General features: G+C 40.9%; 1 protein-coding gene across 2 annotated transcripts in view; it reads right to left on the minus strand.

Annotated features, from left to right (window-relative positions):
• The window catches only part of FEM1C (fem-1 homolog C), a 48,581-nt gene that overhangs the window by 18,308 nt on the left and 17,617 nt on the right, over positions 1 to 12,656 (minus strand). The window contains exons 4-5 of one of the 2 annotated variants that reach the window (XM_067031470.1): positions 2,646 to 2,756; positions 575 to 1,292 (exon numbers count right to left, since the gene is read on the minus strand). In XM_067031470.1, coding sequence (XP_066887571.1) covers positions 575 to 1,118 — 544 coding nt within the window. In that variant the 5' untranslated portion in view covers positions 1,119 to 1,292; positions 2,646 to 2,756. Of the gene's footprint in view, positions 1 to 574; positions 1,293 to 2,146; positions 2,470 to 2,645; positions 2,757 to 12,656 lie in introns of those variants that run through there. The other variant, XM_059061884.2, reaches the window with a different exon arrangement.

Genomic DNA, 12,656 nt, shown 5'->3' on the forward strand with positions numbered 1-12,656 from the left:
CTATAGTTAATGAAAGGATTTTCTATTGGCTACACAGGAAGTATGCAATAAGGGAACAGATTTTCTCCTTCTCATTGATATTCATCCTTCCAGGTCAGTATCGCCTAGCCGTCCCTGACAGAATAACAAATGAAATGCCTACCTAAGACAAACATGACAATGACTCACTAAATATAGTAGTTTCTACTCCAACGGTATTCTAAGAAAATAAAACTAAGAAAAATATATTAAATCAAAGTATATTCTTAAGTAAACACAAGTCTAATGGCTCAGATCAACTGTCACTAACATGCTCTAAACTTTGGGGAACCCACTACCCATGAATTGGAAGTTACTCCACATAAAGAGAGAAAATGCTGCTTAACACAGTGATAGAGGTCTTTTTTAAAATCACATTTGTCCCATGTATTATCAAATACCAAAGAAACAATCAACAAGGTTATACTGGAAGGGATACCTAATCAAAATAGGTCTGTAAGTGTTGGCTTACTCAACACCACTACTTATAATTATGTATCAAACTTCTTGAAAATAAGTGGTAAACACTTAAAAATTAAAATGAATATGAACTCACCTTTAACACTTTTTCTATTAACATCTGCCCCCTTTTCAAGTAAATACTGAGCAATCTCTTTGTGTCCTTTGTAACATGAGATCATCAAGCATGTATGCCCATGTCGGTTTGACACTTCCAAATCAGCTTTGTGTTCTACCAGGTACTTGACTATTTCCAAATGGCCATCGAAACAGGCAGCTCGAAGAGGAGTTGAATTGGTTAAAGTCGTGTTGTTGACAGACGCTCCATGATGTAACAAAGACTGAACAACCTTCAGATGTCCTGCTGCAGAAGCGGCCCACAAAGGGGGAGCCCCCTCAATGGTTTCGCCATCAAAATTGACCGAGCCCCCGACTTCTATGGAGGCACTGCACTGCTCTAGGAGAAATTCCACCATGTCAAGGTGCCCATACCTGGCGGCCATCAAGAGTGGGGTGGCCCCATTTGTTTTTTCAGAGATCAAGGAGGAAACCTCCTCTTTAGATTTGCTTGCCAACAATTTGGTGAGAAGCCGGAGTTTGCCATCTCGAGCTGCGTTAAATACTGCTGTCTTTAGATCCATTTATGTCCAGTTGAGAGGCTGTGCTTTATTTATCCTTCAAGGCAAAGCTCCAGCTTAACTCTATTGACACAGGCAAGGGTTACAGGAACCAAAGTTCAATGTTAATCACGGCGCCCCAGAACGGATGTATGTTCTGTCTATTGCCGTCCAACATATGACAACCAGAGCACCAAACTAGAAAAAGAAAAAAAAAAAAGAGTAGCAGTTTTGAAATTTCCATAGGTAAAGGCGAAAACACTAGGTTTTCTTAATTTTTACTCCTGGGGCAGGGGGAGCCACACTTTAGGGATTACTCCGCCTCCCCAAAATAGGTGGGAAAGAAGAGTACAAAAAAGATACAGAGACCCAAATGTTATGGTGGGAGACAGTCTCTTCTCTGTATACGGTAAATTTAAACACTACAGGCAACCGGTTTTCTCGCCTCCCAAACAGCCAAGCTTTGAGCTACTTTTGCTTTGCACACGCCCAGAGAGAGTACAACCGAAAGAGGCAGGAGACGCGGGTGCAGAAATGTTTCCCTTTCTCACATCTGCAGAGGAGAGCGGGCCAAGGGCGCGAGGCTGCAAGGCCTCCCTGTGGCCAGGATAGCTTTCAAGAAGGAACAAAAAAGGTCGGACCCAACAAACCGCGGCCAGCTAACGCCAAAACCCTCACCCGAAAGGTTCTCTCTCCTTTAAAACTACTCGAGGCTCTCAGGAAATCCGGCTGCCTTTTAGCTAACTTCTCCCGCCCCATTCTGATCCCCCACCCCGCCCCGCAAAGGGGTCCGTAGATTTCCCAAACCACAGCCGCCCCTACACAACCTTCACCTCTACCTTTTCCCGATAGGGGCAGCCCCCTCCCCAAGCTCCTCCATCGACCACGACCCCCTCCCGCAGGCCGACCAGCCTGTGGCCTCCAGCCCACTGCCCGCCTTCCGCTCCTGCGAGCGCCCTCCTTCCCCTTCCCGCCCAGGCCTCCCCGCGGGAGCCTCAGGCCGCGGCCCGGGCTCGGCCGACCGCCGCCGCCGCCGCCGCCGCCTCCACTACCTGCCAGGGGTCTAGTTCTCCCCGCCGCCGCCGGCCGCTCGGGCTCGAGCTGCCCCCTCAAAAAGAGACCACTGTCCGCGCCGCCATCCGGACCGCGCAGCTCCGCCTGCGGCCGCACAACTCCTCCATACCCCGTGCCCCACAGGAATGAATCCGGCCGCGCCGCTCGCCCCGCCCCGCCGAACTGCCTCCCGCCCTCCCAGTCTGCGCGGGCTGCAGCGACGGCAGCAGCAGCAACCGCGGCAGATGGTGTAATGGACTGCGGCCGGGGGCCGGACGTGCCAGAGAACTGCTTCACATCACCGACGCGGCAGCCTCGCCATTGGGCCAGGGGAGGGCGGCGGTTGCTGCGAGCAGCCGCCTAGGGGCGGGGCGGGGCGGGGCGGGGCGGAGTGGGGTGGGGCCACGCCGGAGGCGGCCGCCGGAGGTTGGCTGAGAGGCTGCCGAGGTCTCGGGGGCTGCTCCACGCTCCACCTTTCGGGGCTCTGGTTTCGGGTACCTTTGGGTCCCAAGGCCATAACCCCCAAAGGGGTGGTAGCCATTATTTCTTTCTCGCAGACATCAACTCTCTCAAAGTAGTCTCTTCTAAGGCTCCTTCCTTTGGTGGGCCCTGGAATATACCGAGCTCGTTGTGAGGCCTCAAAAAAGCAAAACAAGAAAAACGCAACAAACTTGAGAAAAAGATTAGTTTTGGAGGCTGCCAAACATGGCTTAGTATTTAAAAATATGAACTCCAAAAAAATATAAAGCTACAAGGAATGATAAAGCTTAACAGCTGTGTAAGTCAACAAGGTCGAGTTCTTCACTCTGAACAGTAAAACCAGGAAATGAGAGGAAGCTAAAAAGTTAATATAGGGCTTCCCTGGTGGCGCAGTGGTGCAGGGGACGCGGGTTCGTGCCCCGGTCCGGGAGGATCCCACATGCCGCGCAGAGGCTGGGCTCATGAGCCATGGCTGCTGAGCCTGCGCGTCCGGAGCCTGTGCTCCGCAAAGGAAGAGGCCACAGCAGAGAGAGGCCCGCATACCGCAAAAAAAAAAAAGTTAATATAAATGAGAAGAATTACTACTTCGTACAGCAGGAAATAAACTTGTGGAATTCATGACGTTAACACATGGGATGTTTTAAACTAGGTTGAGGAAGAGTTTAAATACGTTAGGAGACTTAACACCCATAGTGAATCATGATGAGAAAATAGTTTTAAAAAACGTTTTCAATCTCTTGAACACTTTATTTTCGGGAACTTAAACTCACACACAGTTTTTTGGTACAGTTAAGAGAAAAAGAATGTTAGATTAGACATTGTCTGACCCCCTGCATCATAAGTGTAATTAGCATTATTACTTTAAAAGTAATGCAACATTAAAGACATTTTATTAAAAAAATCACTTCATTTTTTGCATATTTACCTATAGTATTGTCCAGAATTTTATGTAGTTTTGTACAATTGAAAGAATAATTTTCATACAACTACATATTTTGCTTCTTTACCTTACTGTACTCTAAAGATTTCTCATTTTTTATGGTCTTAATAATCATTTTAAAGTGGGGCATTATATTTGCCTCAGGCAGTCAGTATATAAGCTCAACATCAGTACTCCAAAATTGAAGTTAAGGTTACTACCACTGAGAATAAAATATAGAAGGGCAGAAAAGAAAGGATGAGGGCAGCAATCTATAAAAATCAAACAACCAAGAGGAATTGGCTGTTTTATCCCTAGTGTTAAAGGTCACAGTTCTACACTCCCAAGGTGTAAACACCACAGTACAGTTTCCCAACCAAGGCCTAATGTGAGCTGACCTATCTCTCTTATCAAATTCAATAAGATGATGTAAAAATTTACATCAGTGGTCTTCAAACTGACATGAGCATCCCCCAGGGGATTTTCAAGGGGTAGGTGCACACTTAGTTTTAAGGCCACCAGTTTCTGAATCTTCTTCAGCTTGCATCTGTATCATTTCCTAAAACTGATCTGCTGGTAAAGGAATGCAGTACGGCACCTCCCTGTTTCATTTCCCAACTCTTTTACAATAACCATATATTTCCCAAATTGCAAAAAGAAAGGACATAACTTTCACTCACTGAGAATCTTAAAATGGTGCATTGTTCCAGGGTATAAAACCTCAGGCAACCTTTGTCAGTTCTTTATCAATTTAAAATATTAGACTGTACAGAGTCCAATATTTAAAATATTGGACTGTACTCCTAATGACTGGATAACAAATTCTTTTGCGAGCCAGGTGATTTCCAAATAATTGCTTTCAACAAAGTATGACCTCAAGATCACTAAGTGAGTTTATAAATTGGAAAGAGTTCAAAGAATTGAGTGAATTGATGTGACAACACTTCTTACAGCCCCATATACTTATTAATGTAAAAACATTTTCTTAGAATTTGTAAAAATGAAAAATTGAGAAAAACATTGATGCTTAACTGTCTCATTCTTGTAAGATGTAGTATTTAACAACAAATGCATGCACTAATTGTAAAAAATTACATGGTTAGTAATTAAAAACATTTGTAATATATTTTGCATTGTTTTGAATACCTAATCATTACTAATAAATATAATAATCTAGAAGAAAATGTTTTAGCACATAGTCTTTCAGTCACAGGAAATTTTAAAATTAAATATATTTATATTTTCATCTCAGATAAATATAATAGGATGATCAATAAAATACATTCAAACATAAAAATACATTAAACTAGGATATGATCCTGAGGGATGGGGAAGTGGAATGGAGCTATAAGTGTGAAAAGAAAAATAAATTACATAAAATATACTGAAGGTAAAGAAGAGTTTGTTCATATATTTTGTAAATAGCTGATAACAGGCATGATTGCTATGGTATTTAGATTTCATTGGATTCATTTAAAAGAGTGACTTCTAGTTTCAAATGTCATTTTTACAGTATGCAGGAAATTGTATCCTTTGCAACTGCTTAAACTTACGACGAAAAGATTTTAGATGTTAACCTAGAAATATGCAAGAGGGTAAATAATATTTCATGTATGTGAACAAAAATATTTGAAGACTACTGAGTAAATACTCATTAACCTCCTACTGGAGGTTGTCTCCATTTCTAAAGATTTTGGCAGTATTTGTTCTTCCAATCTTTATTTTTAGTTTTTTATTTTCTTAAATAGAAACTCAACTAAAATTCATTTTCTGTTTTGCTGAAAGATCTTACATTGTGTTTCTAAACACCCATCTCCTAGGGCACCTTTTATGATTGGGAAGGAAAAGTTTTTTGTTTGGCTTGCTTGGTTCGATTTGGATTGGTTTGGTTGCTAAGGCTTTAGACTCTGGTTTAATCAGCAATTACTGTGGTCCGGAAAGCCTCAGAATATTTTGAGGGATATAACAAGGAGAACCATGGACTCAAGGTCAAGGAGTCTGCAGGTGGTACAGGTGGGAACTAGAGAGGTAGAAAAGGGGGAAAGGACCAGAGAGAGCCTCTGAATAACCCATTCTGGTAAGTGCCCAGGGGATGGCAGGCAAAAGACGAACCACTTTGGGGAGCCAAGGCAAATACCCAGTCTACCTCTGAGGGGAAGCCTTGTGTCACTGCATCCACAGCTCTGACTCACTGGCCTTGCCTGAGACCCAAGGCACTACAAGTCCCTGGGAGGGCACCTCTCTGCAAGGCCCCCAAGACACTGTAAGCCCAGAGGGGACACTACCCCATACCTGAAAGGGTGGTGGGAAGGAACTGGACTAGCAGAGATGGGGCACCCTTATTACTAGAACAACAAACATTTTCAAGTTGTCTAAGTTGTTTTCTTCTTTTCATGCATTGCTTTGGGATAAATTTCCAGGAGCTGGATTATGGAACATCTTTCTGGCTTCCCATTCATATTGTATCACTTTCCCAAAGAGTTAGGCCAATCTTCTACACTAGTGGCAAGAGAGTGTGCTGAATTCGCTGAAACTTGTACCCACTAGATATTATATTTTTAAAATTCTTGCTACTTTGGTATGTGTAAAATAGTACATCAAAATTTCCCAAATTTGCCTGACCACCTTGTGATTTTTTGGCATCCATAAAATCTCCTATAATTAGTAAACTATTACTTCTTAAGTTTTCCTTCCGGGGATTTTTCAAATGTTTCATTCTTGCTGGTCTCTGATTAAACCAGAAACCTCAATGAAAGATTCTGCTTGCACAGTTTTGGTAAACTTTGTTAACTTCATCTAATTTCAGGAAAGGATAGGATGAACGAAAAAATACTTCTTGTTTTTAGTAACTGAGCATTGGTTTAATTTTTAAAAGTGTGAAAGGAACCTACTTTAATGACTATAACACAAAAATAGTATAGCAATGTGTATGCTTCCCAAGTTATTTAGAAATGCCTTTCTTATAAAAGTAATCTATTTTATTAACACTGATAATTTGTTTCGCCAAAGTAGTTTTTCATACATTCATTCATCATGTCAATAGTTACTGAATCCTATTGTTAGATGCTAAATGGATATGATCCCTGCTTTCAAGGAATTCATGGTTTGTGGGAGAAATGTAGCAATAAACAGATCAAAGTGAAATATATATATATAAACAATTGTGAGAGTTCAAAGGATACAGCCACTAACTCTCCTTGGGCAAGCCTGGAAAGGAGGTGATGTTTAAACTGGATCTTCAAGGATTAGTGGAAGGACACCCAGCCAAAAGGCAGTGGGAGAGAGCAGAAGCCCCATCAAGAAACAGGGAGCTGGGCTTCCCTGGTGGTGCAGTGGTTGAGAGTCCACCTGCCAATGCAGGGGACACGGGCTCGTGCCCCAGTCCAGGAAGATCCCACATGCCGCGCAGTGGCTGGGCCCGTGAGCCATGGCCGCTGAGCCTGCGCGTCTGGAGCCTGTGCTCTGCAACGGAAGAGGCCACGACTGTGACAGGCCCGCGTACCAAAAAAAATAAAATAAAATAAAAATAAAAGAAACAGGGAGCTGAAAAAACACAAGAGGTGGCCCTTTCTTTCTTTCTTTCCCACTTCCCACCCAGCTACAGAGTGGAAAACTAGGACCTTCTGAATGTACAAAGATTTCACCCAATCCCCATAAGTTGAAAAATCCATCTCCACTTGCTGCAGCAGAATGAGCCTCTACATTATTGTTTCTTATAATGTGGCCCACAAACCTCAGGAATAAGAATCACCTAGGAAACTTGTTTAAAATGAGGATTTCTGGGACACACTCTCAGAAATTCAGATTCACTAAGTTTTAATGTGAAGCACAAGAGTCTGCATTTTAAACAAATCCTAGAAATCATTCTTATGCCCATAAAGCTTGAGAACCAGTCTTATAAGTCCTTGTAATCCAACTTTCTAAAGAGAAGGTGAAAACCAGTCTTATAAGTCCCTGTAATCCAACTTTCTAAAGAGAAGGTGAAGAGATTGGTTCAACAAGGCACAGCAGAAGGACGTGCGTTCACTCCCTCTTGTGACAGCACCGGAATCACAACTCACTGCTGAACAATCATAGACAGGAAGACGCTGGAACTCACTAAAATAGATATCCCATATCCAAAGACAAAGGAGAAGCCACAACGAGATGGTAGGAGGAGTGCAATCACAATAAAATCAAATCCCATAAGCGCTGGGTGGGTGACTCACAAACTGGAGAACAATTATACCACAGAAGTCCACCCACTGGAGTGAAGGTTCTGAGCCCCGTGTCAGGCTCCCCACACTGGGGGTCCAGCAACGGGAAGAGGAATTCCCAGAGAATCAGACTTTGAAGGCTAGTGGGATTTGATTGCAGGACTTAGACAGGACTGAGGGTAACAAAGACTCCACTCTTGGAGGGCACACACAAAGTAGTGTGTGCATCAGGACTCAGGGGAAAGGTGCAGTGATCCCACAGGAGACTGAACCTGATGTACCTGGTAGTGTTGGAGGGTCTCCTGCAGAGGCAGGGGGGCAGCTGTGGCTCACCTCAGGGACAAGGACACTGGCAGCAGAAGTTCTGGGAAGTACTCCTTGGCATGAGCCCTCCTGGAGTCCAACCATTAGCCCCACCAAAGAACCTGTAGCCTCCAGTGCTGGGTCACCTCAGGCCAAAAAAACAACAGGGAGGGAACTCAGCCTCACCCATCAGTAGAAAAGCAGATTAAAGTTTTACTGAACTCTGCAGACCAGAGCAACACCCAGCTCTACCCACCACCAGTCCCTCCTATCAGGAAGCTTCAACAGACTCTTAGATAGCCTCATCCACTGGAAGGCAAAGAGCAGAAGCAAGAAGAACTACAATCCTGCAGCCTGTGGAACGAAAACCACATTCACAGAAAAATAGACAAAATAAAAAAGGCAGAGGACTATGTACCAGATGAAGGAACAAGATAAAACCCTAGAAAATCAACTAAATGAAGTGGAGACAGGCAACCTTCCAGAAAAAGAATTCAGAATGACAGTGAAGATGATCCAGGACCTCAGAAAAATAATGGAGGCAAAGATCGAGAAGATGCAAGAAATGTTTAACAAAGGCCTAGAAGAATTAAAGAACAAACAGAGATGAACAATACAATAACTGAAATTTAAAAATCACTAGAAGGAATCAATAGCAGAATAACTGAGGCAGAAGACCAGATAAGTGACCTGGAAGACAGAATGGTGGAATTCACTACCACGGAACAGAATAAAGAAAAAAGAATGAAAAGAAATGAAGACAGCCTAAGAGACTTCTGGGACAACATTAAACACAACAACATTTGCATTATACTGGTCCCAGAAGGAGAAGACAGTGAGCGAGAAAGGACCTGAGAAAATATTTGAAGAGATTATAGTTGAAAACTTCCCTAACATGGGAAAGGAAATAGCCACCCAAGTCCAGGAAGCACAGACACTCCCAGGAAGGATAAACCCAAGAAGAAACACACCGAGGCACATAGTAATCAAATTGCCAAAAATTAAAAGCAAAAAACTACTAAAAGCAACAAGGGATGAATGACAAATAACATACAAGGGAACTCCCATAAGGTTAACAGCTGATTTCTCAACAGAAACTCTACAAGCCAGAAGGGAGTGGCACAATATATTTAAAGTGATGAAAGGGTAGAACCTACAACCAAGATTACTCTACCAGGCAAGTATCTCATTTAGATTCGACAGAGAAAGCAAAAGCTTTACAAAGAAGCAAAAACTAAGAGAATTCAGCACCACCAAACCAGCTCTAAGAGAAATGCTAAAGGAGCTTCTTTAAGTCGGAAATAGAAGAGAAGAAAAGAACCTACAAAATCAAACGCAAAACAATTAAGAAAATGGTAAAAGGAACATACATATCAATAATTACCTTAAATGTGAATGGATTAAATGCTCCATCCAAAAGACACAGGCTGGCTGAATGGATACAAAAACAAGACCCATATATATGTTGTCTACAGGAGACCTACTTCAGACCTAGGGACACATACAGACTGAAAGTAAGGGGATGGAAAAAGGTATTCCATGCAAATGGAAATTTTTTAAAAGCTGGAGTAGCAATACTCATATCAGATAAAATAGACTTTAAAATAAGGTATGCTACAAGAGACAAGGAAGGACACTACCTAATGATCAAGGGATCAATCCAAGAAGAAGATATAACAATTATAAATATATATGCACCCAACATAGGAGCACCTTAATACATAAGGCAAATGCTAACAGCTATAAAAGAGGAAATCGATAGTAACACAATAATAGTGGGGGACTTTAACACCTCACTTACACCAATGGACAGATCATCCAGACAGAAAATTAATAAGGAAACACAAGCTTTAAATGACACCATAGACCAGACAGATTTAATTGATATTTATAGGACATTCCATCTGAAAACAGCAGATTACCCTTTCTTTCTTCTCAACTGCACACAAAACATTCTCCAGGATAGATCACATCCTGGGTCACAAATCAAGCCTTGGTAAATTTAAGAAAATTGAAACCATATCTAGGAGATTAGAAATAAATTACAGGGAAAAAAATGAAACACAAACACATGGGGGCTAAACAATACATTACTAAATAACTAAGAGATCACTGAAGAAGTTAAAGAGGAAATCAAAAAATACCTAAAGACAAATGACAAAGAAAACACGACAATTTAAAGCCTATGGGAGGCAGCAAAAAGCAGTTCTAAGAGGGAAGTTTATAGCAATAAAATCCTACCTCAAGAAACAAGAAAAATCTCAAATAAACATCTAACCTTACACCTAAATGAACTAGAGAAAGAAGAACAAGCAAAACCCAAAGTTAGTAAAAGGAAAGAAATCAAAGATCAGAGCATAAATAAATGAAATAGAAACAAAGAAAACAACAGCGAAGATCAATGAAACTAAAAGCTGGTTCTTTGAGAAGATAAACAAAACTGATAAACCATTAGCCAGATTCATCAAAAAAAAAGGGAGAGAACTCAAATCAATAAAATTAGAAATGAAAAGGGAGAAGTTACAATGGACACTGCAGAAATACAATGCATCATAAAAGACTACTACAAGCAACTCTATGCCAATAAAATGGACAACCTGGAAGAAATGGACAAATTCCTAGAAAGGTATCTCCTTCCAAGACTGAACCAGGAAGAAATAGAAAACAGACCAATCACAAGTAATGAAATTGAAACTGTGATTAAAAATCTTCCAACAAACAAAAATCCAGGACCAGATGGCTTCACAGGTGAATTCTATCAAACATTCAGAGAAGAGCTAACACCCATCCTTCTCAAACTCTTCCAAAAAATTGCAGAGGAAGGAACACTCCTGAACTCATTCTATGAGGCCACCATCACCCTGATACCAAAACCAGACAAAGATACTACAAAAAAAGAAAATTACAGGGCAATATCACTGATGAATATAGATGCAAAAATCCTCAACAAAATACTAGCAAACAGAATCCAACAACACATTAAAAGGATCATACACCATGATCAAGTGGGATTTATCCCAGGGATGCAAGGATTCTTCAATATACAAAAATCAATCAATGTGATACACCATATCAAGAAACTGAAGGAGAAAAACCATATGATCATCTCAATAGATGCAAAAAAGCTTCTGACAAAATTCAACACCCATTTAGGATAACAACGCTCCAGAAAGTGGGCTTAGAGGGAACCTACCTCAACCTAATAAAGGCCATATATGACAAACCCACAGCAAACATCATTCTCAATGGTGAAAAACTGAAAGCATTTCCTCTAAGATCAGGAACAGACAAGGATGTCCACTCTCTCCACTATTATTCAACATAGTTTTGGAAGTCCTAGCCATGGCAATCAGAGAAGAAAAAGAAATAAAAGGAATACAAATTGGAAAAGAAGAAATAAAACTGTCACTATTTGCAGATGACATGATACACTATACATAGAAAATCCTAATGATGTCACCAGAAAACTACTAGAGCTAATCAGTGAACTTCGTAAAGTTCTAGGATACAAAATTAATGCACAGAAATCTCTTGTATTCCTATACACTAAGAACAAAAGATCAGAAAGAGAAATTAAGGAAACAATCTCATTCACCATGGCAAAAAAAAGAAAAAAATACCTAGGAATAAACCTACCTAAGGAGGTAAAAGACCTGTACTCAGAAAACTATAAGACACTGATGAAAGAAATCAAAGATGACACAAAGATGGAGAGATATACCATGTTCTTGGATTGGAAGAATAAATGTGAAAATGACTATACTACCCAAAGCAGTCCACAGATTCAAAGAAATCCCTATCAAATTACCAATGGCATTTTTTACAGAACTAGAACAAAAAGTCTTAAAATTTGTAAGGAAACAGAAAAGACCTGGAACAGCCAAAGCAATCTTGAGGGAAGAAAACAGAGCTGGAGGAATCAGGCTCCCTTACTTCAGACTATACTGCAAAGTTACAGTAATCGAGACAGTATGGTACTGGCATAAAAACAGAAATATAGATCAATGGAACAGGATAGAAAGCCCAGAGATAAACCCACGCACCTAAGGTCAACTAATTTATGACAAAGGAGGCAAGGATATACAATGGAGAAGACAGTCTCTTCAATAAATGGTGCTGGGAAAACTGGACAGCTACATGTAAAAGAATGGAATTAGAACACTCCCTAACACCATACACAAAGATAAACTCAAAATGGATTAAAGGCCTAAATGTAAGACCAGACACTATAAAACTCTTAGAGGAAAACATAGGAAGAATACTCTTTGATGTAAATCACAGCAAGATCTTTTCTGACTGACCTCCCAGAGTAATGGAAATAAAAACAAAAATAAACAAATGGGACCTAATCAAACTTAAAAGCTTTTGCACAACAAAGGAAACTATAAACAGGACAAAAAGACAACCCTCAGAATGGGAGAAAATATTTGCAAACGAATCAACGGACAAAGGATTAATCTCCAAAATATATAAACAGCTCATGCAGCTCAATATTTAAAAAAAAAAACCCAATGAAAAAATGGGCAGAAGACCTAAATAGATATTTCTCCAAAGAAGACATACAGATGGCCAAGAGGCACATGAAAAGCTGCTCAACATCTCTAATTATTA

Source organism: Kogia breviceps, chromosome 4 (assembly GCF_026419965.1).
Source record: "Kogia breviceps isolate mKogBre1 chromosome 4, mKogBre1 haplotype 1, whole genome shotgun sequence".
Taxonomy (NCBI): domain Eukaryota; kingdom Metazoa; phylum Chordata; class Mammalia; order Artiodactyla; family Physeteridae; genus Kogia; species Kogia breviceps.